This window comes from Cnephaeus nilssonii (genome assembly GCF_951640355.1).
Source record: "Cnephaeus nilssonii genome assembly, chromosome: 8".
In the NCBI taxonomy this organism is placed as follows: domain Eukaryota; kingdom Metazoa; phylum Chordata; class Mammalia; order Chiroptera; family Vespertilionidae; genus Cnephaeus; species Cnephaeus nilssonii.
The window spans coordinates 42,950,957-42,964,101 of record NC_137079.1 but is presented as its reverse complement, the minus strand read 5'-3'; the positions used below and the strand labels follow the sequence as shown (position 1 = coordinate 42,964,101).

General features: G+C 39.4%; 1 protein-coding gene across 2 annotated transcripts in view; it reads right to left on the bottom strand.

The window, feature by feature from the left end:
- Window positions 1-10,064, bottom strand: part of UGGT2 (UDP-glucose glycoprotein glucosyltransferase 2) — a 166,921-nt gene extending 156,857 nt beyond the window's left edge. For both annotated transcript variants that reach the window (XM_079778742.1, XM_079778741.1), the window contains exons 1-4: window positions 9,829-10,064; window positions 5,126-5,208; window positions 2,322-2,452; window positions 1,340-1,452 (exon numbers count right to left, since the gene is read on the bottom strand). In XM_079778742.1, coding sequence (XP_079634868.1) covers window positions 1,340-1,452; window positions 2,322-2,452; window positions 5,126-5,208; window positions 9,829-9,983 — 482 coding nt within the window. In that variant the 5' untranslated portion in view covers window positions 9,984-10,064. The remainder of the gene's footprint in view (window positions 1-1,339; window positions 1,453-2,321; window positions 2,453-5,125; window positions 5,209-9,828) is intronic.
- Window positions 10,065-13,145: the final 3,081 nt, after the last annotated feature.

Here is a 13,145-nt window from a genome sequence, read left to right as displayed (position 1 = left end):
TTACATTTTGAAATTAGTATGGAAGAATGTTTTCAAATAATTTACTATTGTTGGTAACTAGAAAGGCTGCTAATAAAACAATGCTAGTAAATCAATCTTGAAGTTGAATATAAAAGAAAAAATGAGCTCATCTACCAACTGTTCACGAATCATTACAGAAAGTGCCTTCCTATATACAAATATACACATACCTTCCAAAGTATGTTTCTATGATTAATTCAGGAATTGGTTGGATATACCACAGGTTAAAAAATTTTAATCCACAGCTATAATAATCTTTTTTAAAAAAATGTTTTTATTGATTTTTTTAGAGAGAGAGAGTCAGAAACATTGATGAGAAAGATCAACTGGCTGCCTCCTGCACGCCCTCACTAGGCACTGAGGATCCGGCCCACAATGTGGGCATGTGCCCCAACAAGGAATCGAACTGGCTACCTCCTGGAGCAACAGGATGATGTCCAACCAACTGAGCCACACTGGTTGGGCAAAAATAGACTTGAAATATGAAGAGATTACATTTAAAAATATAAATTTTCATTTATTAAATTCACTAAGATTATAAAGGGAATAATACAAATTAGCAGTGGCAAAATTGTTAGAAATGTAGTGCCTAAGGTTCACAGAAAAAAGGTATGAATCTAATACTACATATGGCTTCTGTCAGGCTAAGGAATTGATTTCATCCTAATTTACAAGCTAACAAGTCTGCCTTTTACTGTTTCATGGATACTGGCAAAAGACCTGAGACTTCTAGTTCAGAAACAAAGAGCTTTACTACTCATGGCACACAAGCAGCATGAGTTTGTTTGCATCAGTTCCCTGTGGTCCTTATATTCTATGGGGGTGAAAATGGGCCCACAAGAATGCTACATATGCTACTCCCCGTAGTCATTTGTATGAAATACTTGGAAGAAATTTAAAAAAAGTTTTGAATAACATATTAAAAAAAAAAACTTCTATGTTATTGTTTTTATTATTAATTTTCTGTTTCTAAGGTACACATTCAGTTTATATTTAAAGAGATATAGCCCATATAAATCCATAGGTTCCATTTGATTATGGTTTATATAAAACATATCTCATATTTTATGGCATTCTTGTATAATTTATACTCTAAAGTCAAAAGCTAGTTAACACAAAATACTGAAAGTACTTATATATTTTAGAAAAGGACTCAGACTCCCAGCTCATATATATTCAGTTTTTCAATATATAGCATATTCTTTAAAATATAATATCTTAGAATATTAAAATTTTGTATTATAAGAAATTTAGGCTATTTTGACCCTCAACTCTTTTCATAAAGCACTTCTTTCACTGAAGGCTTTCATTAATTTACCTTGAAGTAGCCTTCTTCAGCAGCTTTTTAATCTCATTAATTTTACAGGTGTGTTTCTGATGGATAACCACAAATGCATCACAACCATCTGGTGGTGGCTCATCAGCTGCAATCTAAGATTTCAAAGATTATATTTAGCTACAGTAATTCATAATTACAATATGATTTTAAAAACTCACATTACTTTGATTATAATAACTCATCGACTACTATTAAGTTATTGCTCTAATTAAAGTAAAAAATATCTATATGCAGGCAGAATTAAATATTTTAACAGAATCAACTTTATAGTAGAAATATGTGCTTCAAAGTAGTTGAAAAGTTTCATCAAATTAAAATTTTCTATATAGTTCATTTTAATGGTGATTTGTCCTAAAATCCTTATCCCAAATAACTATAAAATTATATATCAACTAGAGGCCTGGTGCACGGATTCGTGCACATTGAAAGGAAATAAATTAGAAGGTGGCTGGCGGGGAGGGACCAGGTGAGATGGGCTGGACACGCCCTAGAGCCAGCCTCCCATGGTCCCTCCCTGGATGGCCGCACCTGGGGCGGCACAGGGACTCAAAGGGCATCTTCGGAGTGAGCAGAGTTCCTCCGGCAGGTGGGGTCCCTCGGCCTGGCCTGCAGGGATTGGACCGAAACCGGCAGTCCAACATCCCCCGAGGGGTCCTGGAGTGTGAGAGGGTACTCTGCAAAGTTACTATTGCTTGGCAGCTCCTGCGTTGAGCGTCTGCCCCCTGGTGGTCAGTGCATGTCATAGCTACCAGCCGGTCAGCCGGTCGGTCGCTAAGCCTTTTATATAGATGGATTATATTATAATCAATGATAGCAATAATAATATAATCAATAATAAGCTATGGAACCAGATATGATAAGTGTATAGATCCTTTTGAAAGGAAGATATTCACCTAAGATAGATTCATCTACATTGCTAGCATGCTTCTTTGTCATAGATAGCTTGGGAATTTTTACATACCTGTTGAAACATCTGAATAGTTGGAGAGTATGCTCTTATAGAGAAAGCAAACTTTAAGAGATTGATATGTAAATTGTCTAAGAATTGTCCAGCTTTCTTCAGGATTAAGTTGTAATAAGAATAACCTGACTCTATAAAAACAATGCAAAAGGAAAGAATGTTAATATTTTGTATTCAACACATTGGCACATCTCTCTCACTGTAATGCTAAATTAATATCAAATAATCATATATTTTTTTATTGTTTAAAGTATTACATATGTCTCCTTTTTCCCTAATTAACACCCCCCCAGCCACTCCCACCCCCAAGGGCAGGCCTCCACCACCCCAGAGTCTGTGTCCATTGGTTATGCTAATATGCAAGCATACAAGTCCTTTGGTTGATCTCTAACCCCCTTCTCCCCTGCCTCTTGTCTTTGGATCTATTTTTGTTCATCAGCTAATCCTATCTTCTTAAATATTTGTTATTGTTGATAATATTATAGATGTCTCCCTCTTAAAGCTCTTATCACCTCATAGAATACTTAGCTGTTTTGCTGTCTTCTGCACTGCATTATGGCGGTTCAAATAACATGTCACATTTATTCATCTTTATATTCCCTGTATCTAAAGCAATGCCTAGCTTCTCTTGACTCAAATGATTATTAAATAATGAATTGAAGTAAATATTTTTTGAGAGAGCAAATTACTTGTTTTTGGAAAGATTTCAGTTTAAGATATCATCGAAGGCATGTCTGCTCTATTTTTTAAACCTAGCTCATGAAATCATAAAATTGTTGAACTTCACCACCACATGAACCAAATAGTCTCCAGTAAATGAACACTTAAAACATTTTAAACTGTTCTTTACCTTACATTTATTAAAGAATAAAATAATAAACTATTTAATTACTGTAGTAAGATGCTTTCTCTAAGTCTAAAAAGCTAAAGAATTCCCTCTTGAGGGATTCCATGTTAATATCATTTATTTTATTCTTTGTAGAGACAGGAAAATAACCATTCTTTAAAATAATAGGTAACCTTTTAGCCTCTGCTGCTAAAACCTAATTCAGTTTTTTAAATCTAGTGACCTTCCCTAAGAAACACATTAATAAACACTTGTTCATTCTAAAGGTACATGTATATATAGATATATAATCTCATATATATATTTAATGCCTAACTCCATTTTCTAGACAGTGAAATGAAAACATACTAGTTCCCTGATTTTTGATGGAAAGTATTAAAAATCTCTTGAAAATTTTGAGTATTTTGGCAAAAAAAAATCAATATTACTATTGCAAAACTAATACTATTTCAAATAAATCTACATAATAAGCAAAACAATTAAAAAATTTCTATTTCTTCTTGATTATAATGCATTATGCAAACATTGCTAATTATATGATACTAGTGGCCCGGTGCACGAAATTCGTGCACGGCGAGTGGGTTCCCTCAGCCTGCACCCTCTCCAACTGGACATCTCTCTCGCAATCTGGGACTGCTGGCTCCTAACCGCTCACCTGCCTGCCTAATCGCCCCTAACTGCCTCTGCCTGCCTGCCTGATTGCCCCTAACTACCCTCCCCTGCCGGCCTGATCTCGCCCCCAACTGCCTCTGCCGGCCTGATCACCCCTAACTGCCCTCCCCTGCTAGCCTGATCTCGCCCCCAATGGTCCTCCCCTGCCAGCCTGATCTCACCCCCCACTGCCCTCTCTGCCTCGGCCCCCACCACCATGGCTTTGTCCGGAAGGAAGTTGGACGTCTGGAAGATGGCCGGTCAACCCGGTCTAATTAGCATATTACCCTTTTATTAGTATAGGATAGGATTGCTTAAATGGGGGGGAAAGCCTTTTTCAGCAGGAGGAGATGCTCTTGGCAGACAAAAATACATAATCCCTATATCTAGACTGATAGCCAGCCATATGCACTATACTGCCAAACTGGTCATTAAAAAATTGAACCGCTTTCTTACACCTTACACCAACATCTGTTGTCCTTAAAACCCTTCCTCAGCCCCCACCTTAGGTTCTGCCTTCGCAGTTCACCGAGATTGGGTTTTGATTGGTTGGTTTCTAAGCCAGGAAGCATCTCCAGGCCTATCTCCGGGCCTGATTAGAGAGACGGGGCTGATCAGCAGCCCCGGTGGAGGCCCAGAGAGAAAGAGAGGCACAGCTGCTGGCTAGGCCCGGAGAGAAAGAGAGAGGCAAGGGCTGATCAACAGCTGCCATGGAGGTCACCACGGCAACCCAGCACTGACTGCAGGACTGACTTCCGGTCAGTCGAGCCTTCAGTCGTTACAGACCAGGCGTTTTTATATATTAGGATTTTTAAAAATCCTCACCCGAGGATTTTTTTAAAATTGATTTTTAGAGAAAGAGGGAAGGAGGAAGGGGAAAAGAAAGAGAGGGGGGGAGAGAGAGAGAGAGAGAGAGAGAGAGAGAGAGAGAGAGAGAGAGAGAGAGACATCAATGTGTGAGAGAAACATTGATCAGTTGCTCTTCTACATGCCCAACCAGGGATCGAACCCTATACCTAGGATATGCCCTGATCAGAAATCGAACCTACAACCTTTTGGTATATAGGATAATGCTCCAAACAAATGATCTATCTGGCCAGGGCTGAGCTTTCTTATAATAAAGAATTAAAGCTTTATATTTTTGGAAATGGATGCTTAAAACAGTTTTCATTAAAACATCTTTTCAAACTTAATATTCAGATTTATTAATCCCATTAAACATTTACACTTAACCTTTATCATTAAACATATCCAAAGTGTGCATATAAATACAAATCTTACCAGTTAAAATATGCACATGACATACCTCTTTGCTTATAAATTGCTAATTCTTTTACGGTGTCCAAAAACTGCCAAAATTTTTCATTACTTTCTTCTGCCATAAATTCACTATTAAAAAATAAAAGTAATCAGTTAATAAATTAAAATTAAAAAGTGGTTTAGATACTATAAACTATACTTTAGAACCAAATTATAACTTATGGTAAAAACAAAACAAAACAAAAACCCACAAAATTAATGTCAAGTTGCTGATTTCTACTTATCATAAGGCAGAAAGAGAGCAAATTGATGATTCTTACCTGAGATATTACTCTCAACCACAGGTACATACTCATGACCAGAACAGACTGCATAAGAAATTATTTTTGGTTTTTCCTCATTATTAGCTACAACTAAAATATGGATTATTTATTTTGTTTCTCCATGTGAAATAGTACTAAGAAGCATAATTTTAAAGTATTTTTGAGATTAAAAAGTAAAAAGAAAAAATTGTTTTGCACAAAAATTGGTTTTATGAACACTTTTAAAATCATGTATAATTTTTAATTAGCTACTTATTTGTGTAGACAATTTTTATTATTTAAAACCTAGATAATACCTTCATAAAAAATTAATAGGAAGTTGATGTATTGCATTGGGTATGAAGCCCAAAGAAAATTCCATTTTTATACAGATGGTAGGTAAAAAAAAAAAAAGGCCAAAGCCAATAAAACCTTTTGGAAATAATGAAATAAGTGAAAGACTATTCACTCCTATTTAGAACACAGCACAAAAAACCTGCAACAAGCCCAAACCGGTTTGGCTCAGTGGATAGAGTGTCGTCCTGTGGACTGAAGGGTCCCAGGTTCGATTCCACAGTGAAAGGGCATGTACCTTGGTTGCAGGCACATCCCCAGTAGGGGGTGTGCAGGAGGCAGCTGATCGATGTTTCTAACTCTCTATCCCTCTCCCTTCCTCTCTGTAAAAAAAAAATCAATGAAATATATTTAAACAAACAAACAAACAAACAAACAACCTGCAACAAATAGATTTAACTATTTAAACTAGAAAGGAAACAGTCACCAAACACATGGTACAGATTCTTTGTTAGTCCCACCTATCATATATCTCCCCACCCCTCTCTCTCTCTTTAGTAAACTTAAACTAACGTAATATAAATGGAAAGTATTTAAGACATTAAACACACATGCAGACGAACTAATTCTTGTGAATCTGAGATGGTTACTAAATGGAGGTCGACAAAACTGATTAATTCATCAACATAAACATGCAAGCATATAAAATTCTTTTTCATTTTAAATATTTACTAAGTTGATTGGGGTGACACTGGTCAACATGAAGCATAGAAATTTAAAGCATTAAGTAACTTCAAAACAACTCTTGTTATTAATGATATCCAACTCACAATGGCATAAAAAAAAAGAAGATAAAAATAGAGGAAACAACTGGAACACTAAACAGAATATACCTGAAAAGGGCAGAGATGCTAAAAAACCTTAAGTAAAGTGGGGAGCAACACTTAATACCTAATTGACTTGATCAAACAACTGCAGACATGCTCATAGTGTGCAATCATAGGAAAAAGACTTCTTCCATATGCCAGAATTTATACATCTAAGCATGAACCTTCAAAGAGATTACCTTAAGAAAATATTCACTTACACTCATTTACTCAATATATATCACTGCTCTAAGCACTTTTGGAACTATTCTAGAATTACTTTCAGGAGCAAAATGCCAGTAACTCATGATTAATCTCAGAGAAGTAAATATCCTTGAGAGCCATCTAAATCAGCTCCTCACCTTCCAAAAGATATTACCTTTGGTCAAAGTTTTAAAAAGAGAAAAACCAAAGTAATCTTGAGAAAGAAGAACAAAGCTAGAGGTATCATGCTGCCTGATTTCAAACTATTTTACAAAGTTATAATAATGAAAACAATATGATATTGGCATAAAAACAGACAAACAGATCAATGGACCAGAACTGAGAGCCCAGAAATAAGCCCAGGCATATACAGGGGTAGGCAAAATAGATTTACAGTTGTATGTAAACAGTGTTTATTCTTATATTATTATTAATTATTATATTATTTATATTACAATTGTAAATCTACTTTTGCCCACCCTTGTATGGTAAGCTAACTTATGACAAAGGAGCCAACCAAAGGGGAAAGAACAGTCTCTTCAATTGTGGTGCTGGGACAACTGAACAGCCACTCACAAAATAATGAAACTGGATCACTGTTTTACCCCATACACAGAAATTGACTCAAATGGATTAAAGACTTGAACATAAAACATGAAACCATAAAACTCCTAGAAAAAAAAAACTCATGGGTTGTAAGCTCCTTACCCTTGGTCTTGGTGATTTTTTTGGATTTGATACTAAAAGCAAAGGCAACAAAAGTAAAAATAAACACGTGGGACTACATCAAACTAAAATGCTACACAACAAAGGAAACCATCAACAAAATGAAAAGGCAATCTACTGAATGGGAGAAAATATTTGCAAATCATGTATCTGATAAGGGGTTAATACCTAAAATATATTATTAATTCATACAACTCCACATAAAAAACAACAAGCAATCCAATTAAAAAATGGTCAGAGGATCTGATAGGCATTTTTTCCAAAGATATACAAATGACCAACAGGAACGTGAAAAGGTGCTTAACTTGACTAATCACCAGGAAAATGCAAATCAAAACCACAATGAGATGCCACCTCACACCTGTTATACAATTGCTATCATTAAACAGACAAGAGATAAATATTGGCAAGGACGTGAAGAAAAAAGAACCCTTGTACAAGTCCAGGAAGTGCAGAGAACTCCAAACAAGAGGAATCCAAAGAAGACCACACCAAGACACATCATAATTAAAATGCGAACGGCAAAAGACAAAGAGAGAATCTTGAAAGCAGCAAGAGAAAAACAGTTACCTACAAGGGAGCACCCATCCAATTGTCAGCTGATTTCTCAACAGAAACTATGCAGGCCAGATGGGAGTGGCAAGAAATATTCAAAGTGATGAACAGCAAGAACTTACAACCAAGATTACTCTACCCAGCAAAGCTATCATTTAGAATTAAAAGTCAGATAAAGAGCTTCACAGACAAGAAAAAGCTAAAGGAGTTCATCACCACCAAACTAGGATTATATGAAATGCTGAAGGGTATTCTTTGTGAAGAGGAAGAAGGAGAAAAAGGTAAAGATAAAAATTATGAACAACAAAGTGACAACAATTATCTATCAACAAGTGAATCTAAAAATCAAGTCAATAAAAATCTGATGAACAGAATAAACTGGTGAATATAATAGAATCAGGGGCATAGAAAGGGAGTGGACTGACAATTCTCAGGGGGAAGGGGGCATGAGGGGTGCGGAAAGAGATTGGACAACAATCTTACACCTATGGATGAGGACAGTGGCGAGAGGTAAGGGCATGGGGTGGGGGGAGGGGAATCAGGTGGAGGGCAGCTATGGGGGGAAAAGAGGAACATCTGTAATAATCTGAACACTAAAGATTTATTTAAAAAAATAATCACGATGTTTACTGAATGCCAGGCTTTTTATGTGCTTTATACATATGGCTTATTAAATTTTTTAAACAACCAAAAAAAAACCCATAAAAAGAAATTCTGCTATTTGGTACAACATGGCTGGACCGATAGGGCACTATGCTAAATTAAATCAGACAGAGAAAGACAAATATTGTATGACCTCATTTATGTGTGAAATTTCCCTCCCGCAAATATAGAACAGATGGGGGGGGGGGGGGCAGGTGAGTGAAATGGGTGAAGTTGGTCAAAAGGTACAAACTTTCAGCTATAAAATAATTCAAGGGATGTCATGTACAGCATGGTGACTGTAGTTACTACTGAACTTCATACTGAAAACTGCGGAGAGATCTTAAAAGTTCTCATCACAAGAAAAAAATGTTGTAACTATGGTGACATGTTAACTAAACTCATTGTGGTGATCACCATACATACAAATAGCAAATCATTATGCTGCACAACTGAAACTCATGGAATGCTAAATGTCAATTATAAAAGAACTGATTTAGTTTCTTACGTATGCATTGTGATGTGAAGTGATCCTCTTTTAAGGATCATAAACTCTTGTTTCGGTGAAACGACAAAAGTAATTTGCATTAAAACTTCATGCTGGCTAAAGTACGTTAAAATTCGGCTTACTGGAATACTAAGAGCAAAACTGAATAGCAGCCAGTTTTGTTTCTGCACGGTAAATGACACCTTGCGGACTAATCCCAGGTCGGAGGAGATGGAAAGAATAACGTGGGAAGCGGTCCTGTGCACAGGAAGCCTCCCTGGGTGCTTCAGCTGGGTTTCCTAAAAAGATCTGCCCACGTTAACTGAAGGGCTTGCGGTAAATGCTACACTCCACCATCCACTCTTCTCTTTTTCCCTTTCGTAAATGTTAAGAAATTCCAAACGCATTAAACAAAAATCCCGAAATTTTTAAAATTCGCGGGCGAGGCAAAGTAGGATCTGCGGGTGGGGGGCGGGGTGGGGGGAGGAACTGCAAACGATGCTGCGCCGGGTAGCGGGGAGGAGGCGATGCTCCGAGGGGCTCCGAGGGCCAAGCCCGAGCGCGCCTGGAGCGGCGGTGCCAGGGCGGCTCCGAGAAGCCGTCAGGCCCCAGCGCCCCCGGCCCCGCCGGTCCTCCCTCCGCGCGGGCTCCGCGCGGGCCCCGCCGCACCCACCTGGCTTCCAGCAGCAGCGGGGTCTCGGGCCACTTGGCGGCCAAGTGAGCCGTCACCGCCTTGGACGCGGAGGCCGTCCCGGAGCGGAGCAGCGGGAGCCACAGCATCGCGTAGCCCAGGAGCAGCAGCGGCACCGCGCCGGCCGCCTTCCCCATGACGCGGAGAGGGACGCGCGAGCCGCTCGAACCCGGAGCCGAAAGCCCGCAGCCGCCACGCTACGGCCGGCTCCTCCCGGCGCGCCGGCGCCCACTTCCGGTGGGGGGAGCTCGCGTCCGTTACTCGGGCCCGGGCCTGGCGGGTGCGGGGCGCATGCGCGGCCGGGTGTCCCGGGCGGGCTGACTCCGAGGGACGCGCCATCCACGTACGTGTTGGCGGTGCTGGAATGTGGAGCCGCTTGGCTGATGCTCAGGCGGGTCCGGAACGGGTCCCCCGACAGAAGACAGACAGGCTGTGGGACCCGAGGCGGGGAGACTGGCTCCCCGAGACCGAACTGGGATTCCGGCCAACTCAGGCTGGCTGGAAATGCCAAAATCTGGAGCCAGCGTGGATATTATCCACATGCGGAAAAGCAGGCCTACCGAAATTCAAGCACCTACCTCGCGATTTCTCAAATTTCATTGCAGATTAGAGTCACCTGGTAGGGCTTCTAGAAAGCTGCAAACCCACACCACACCACGCACTATTGCAAGTGATTCTCTGGGATTGAGATTTGAGCATCAATAGTATTTAACACTCCCCCGCCACTCCTCCAGTGATTGGAGTGCTGTAATCATGTTGGAAAACCAGTGACATAACTGAGAGGGTTTGTTGAAACACAGGGCCTCGTTTCAGTGTTTCTGATTCAGTAGGTCTGGTGTGGGGTCTCAGAATTTGCATTTCACGTCTAATAAGTTTCCAGGAGGTGCTGATACTGATGACTGGGGTCCATGCTTCTAGCCTTTGTACTCAAAAGTAGTCCACAGACCAGCAGCGTCAGCATCACCCGTAACATCGTTAGAAATGCAGAATCTCAGGTCCCACCCCAGACCTACTGAATCTGAATCCCCAGATGAACAGGAACCCCAGGTGATAGTTGTGCGCATTAAAGTTGGAGAAGAGGGACAGGTGAAATGCATAGAAAACTGATAGTTGCTTTTGTTATTATCAGCCCAAATTACACATACTGTGATTAAGTCTTTTTTAAAAATATATATTTTTATTGATTTCAGAGAGGACTGGAGGAGAGAGAGATAGAAACATCAATGATGAGAGAGAATCATGGATTGACTGCCTCCTGCGCGCCCCACACTGGGGATCAAGCCCACAACCCAGGCATGTGCCCTGACTGAAATCAAACCGTGACCTCCTGGTTCATAGCTTGATGCTCAACCACTGAGAAACTCCAGCGGGGCTGTGATTAAGTCTTGATTTCATTCGAGGACTGGCTGACCTCAAAGCTCATGCATTATATTACATCAGTTTCAAAGACAAAACTTGCAACAGAGTTAACTGGTTTTCTAGTACATATGATTCATCAAGCAAAGTACTTAAGGTTTTTTGTTTTGTTTTATTTATTTTTTAAATATATCTTTATTGATTTCAGAGAGGCAGGGAGAGGGAAAGAAAGAAATGTCAATGATGAGAATCATTGATTGGCTGCCTCCTGCACGTCCCCTACGGGGATCAAGCCTGCAACCCAGGCATGTGCCCTTGACTGGAATTGAACCTGGGACCCTTCAGTCCGCAGGCTGATGCTCTACTAGTATCCACTGAGCCAAACCAGCTAGGGCTTGTTTTTTTGTTTTTTGTGTTTTTTTTTTAACTGAGTGGAGGTGAAGCCTCAATATTCTGGCTTCTAGTCAGGAATGATTCTTTTCCTATTCAGAAGATAGTAAACTTATAAATATTAAAATACATGGTAAAGAGAAGCAGCAGCTGGGAAAAATCATTTAGGGGGTGTACCGATCCATCGCCCCCCCCTCCCCCCGTTATTTCCCTGCCCCATAGGAGATTGATCTCTCGAACCTGCCAAAACGTTTGCACTTCACTTTTACATTTCCTCTGATGTGCTTAGAATATACCTTTCCTTAGAAGACCTTGCTCTGGAAATTCTAGTCAGGTCTCACTTCCCAAGCTTAGCCTTCGTTTTCTGGCTTCTCCTACTTGGTATGATCTATCCCTCCTTTAAATTCTCATAAGCTCTTTATTTTAACTGTCAAATACCACTTATAATTCTCACTTTAGAATTTGAATACAGTACTTATTTACTTCTCTGACTAGAGATGGTGTATTCCCCAAGGGCTCATACTTTATTCATTTTTAGCATCCTTTGCAGAACCTAGCACAGTACATGTATTGGGGCTCAATAAATATTGAAGAGTCCTTGTTTTATGGATAGGTAGGCAGAAAGCTAAAGCAGATGAGAAAGGAGTTTCATTTCTATCCATAGAGCATAATAGAAAAAATGTTTTATGAATTTTTCACAAGTATTTGCTTTAATTAATTCCTTATTTCCACTTATTTTTGGACTTAATATTTTACTGAAATTTTGGGATGAAGGACCCAAAATATTGACAGTGAATATAAATTTAGCATTTATCTGATGGGTTGCAAATCTTTAAGAAATGACTTTCCTATCAAAAGTCACATAAATAGCCCTGGCTGGTGTGGCTTAGTTGGTTAGAGCATCATCCTGTCTACCCAAGGGTCAAGGGTTCAATTCCCAGTCAGAACACATACCCAGGTTGCTGGCTCAGTACCTAGTCAAGGTATATCGGAAGCAACCCATTGATGTTTTTCTCTCACATCAATGCTTCTCTTTCTCTCACACATTGACATTTCTTCCTCCCTCTTCCTCTCTTCCTCTCTTTCTGAATCAGTGGAAGCATATCCTTGGGTGTGGATTAAAAAAACAAAAACAAAAACAAAACAAAAAATGAAAACAAAAACAAAAATGTCACACAAATGCACTATTTTTTAAAATTTTCATTTTAAAATCTAAATTTTTTTGTTAATCCTCACCTGAGGACATTTTTCCATTGATTTTTAGAGAGTGGAAGAGAGGGGAGAGACAGAGAGAAACATCAATGTGAAAGAGACATCGACTGGTTGCTGGATTGAGCCTGCAACCAAGGTACATGCACTTAACTGGAAATCCAACACAGGACTCTTTAGTCGGTGGGCTGATGCTCTATTCACTGAGCCAAACCAGCTAGGGCATTATTAAAGGGCACTACTAAAACATAAGTTAACATATATTCCAGGATATTTGAATTTAGAATAGTGAGGAATGCTATATTCCTCTTTTAAAGAGAATGAAATTAATTTAATCCAGGGTC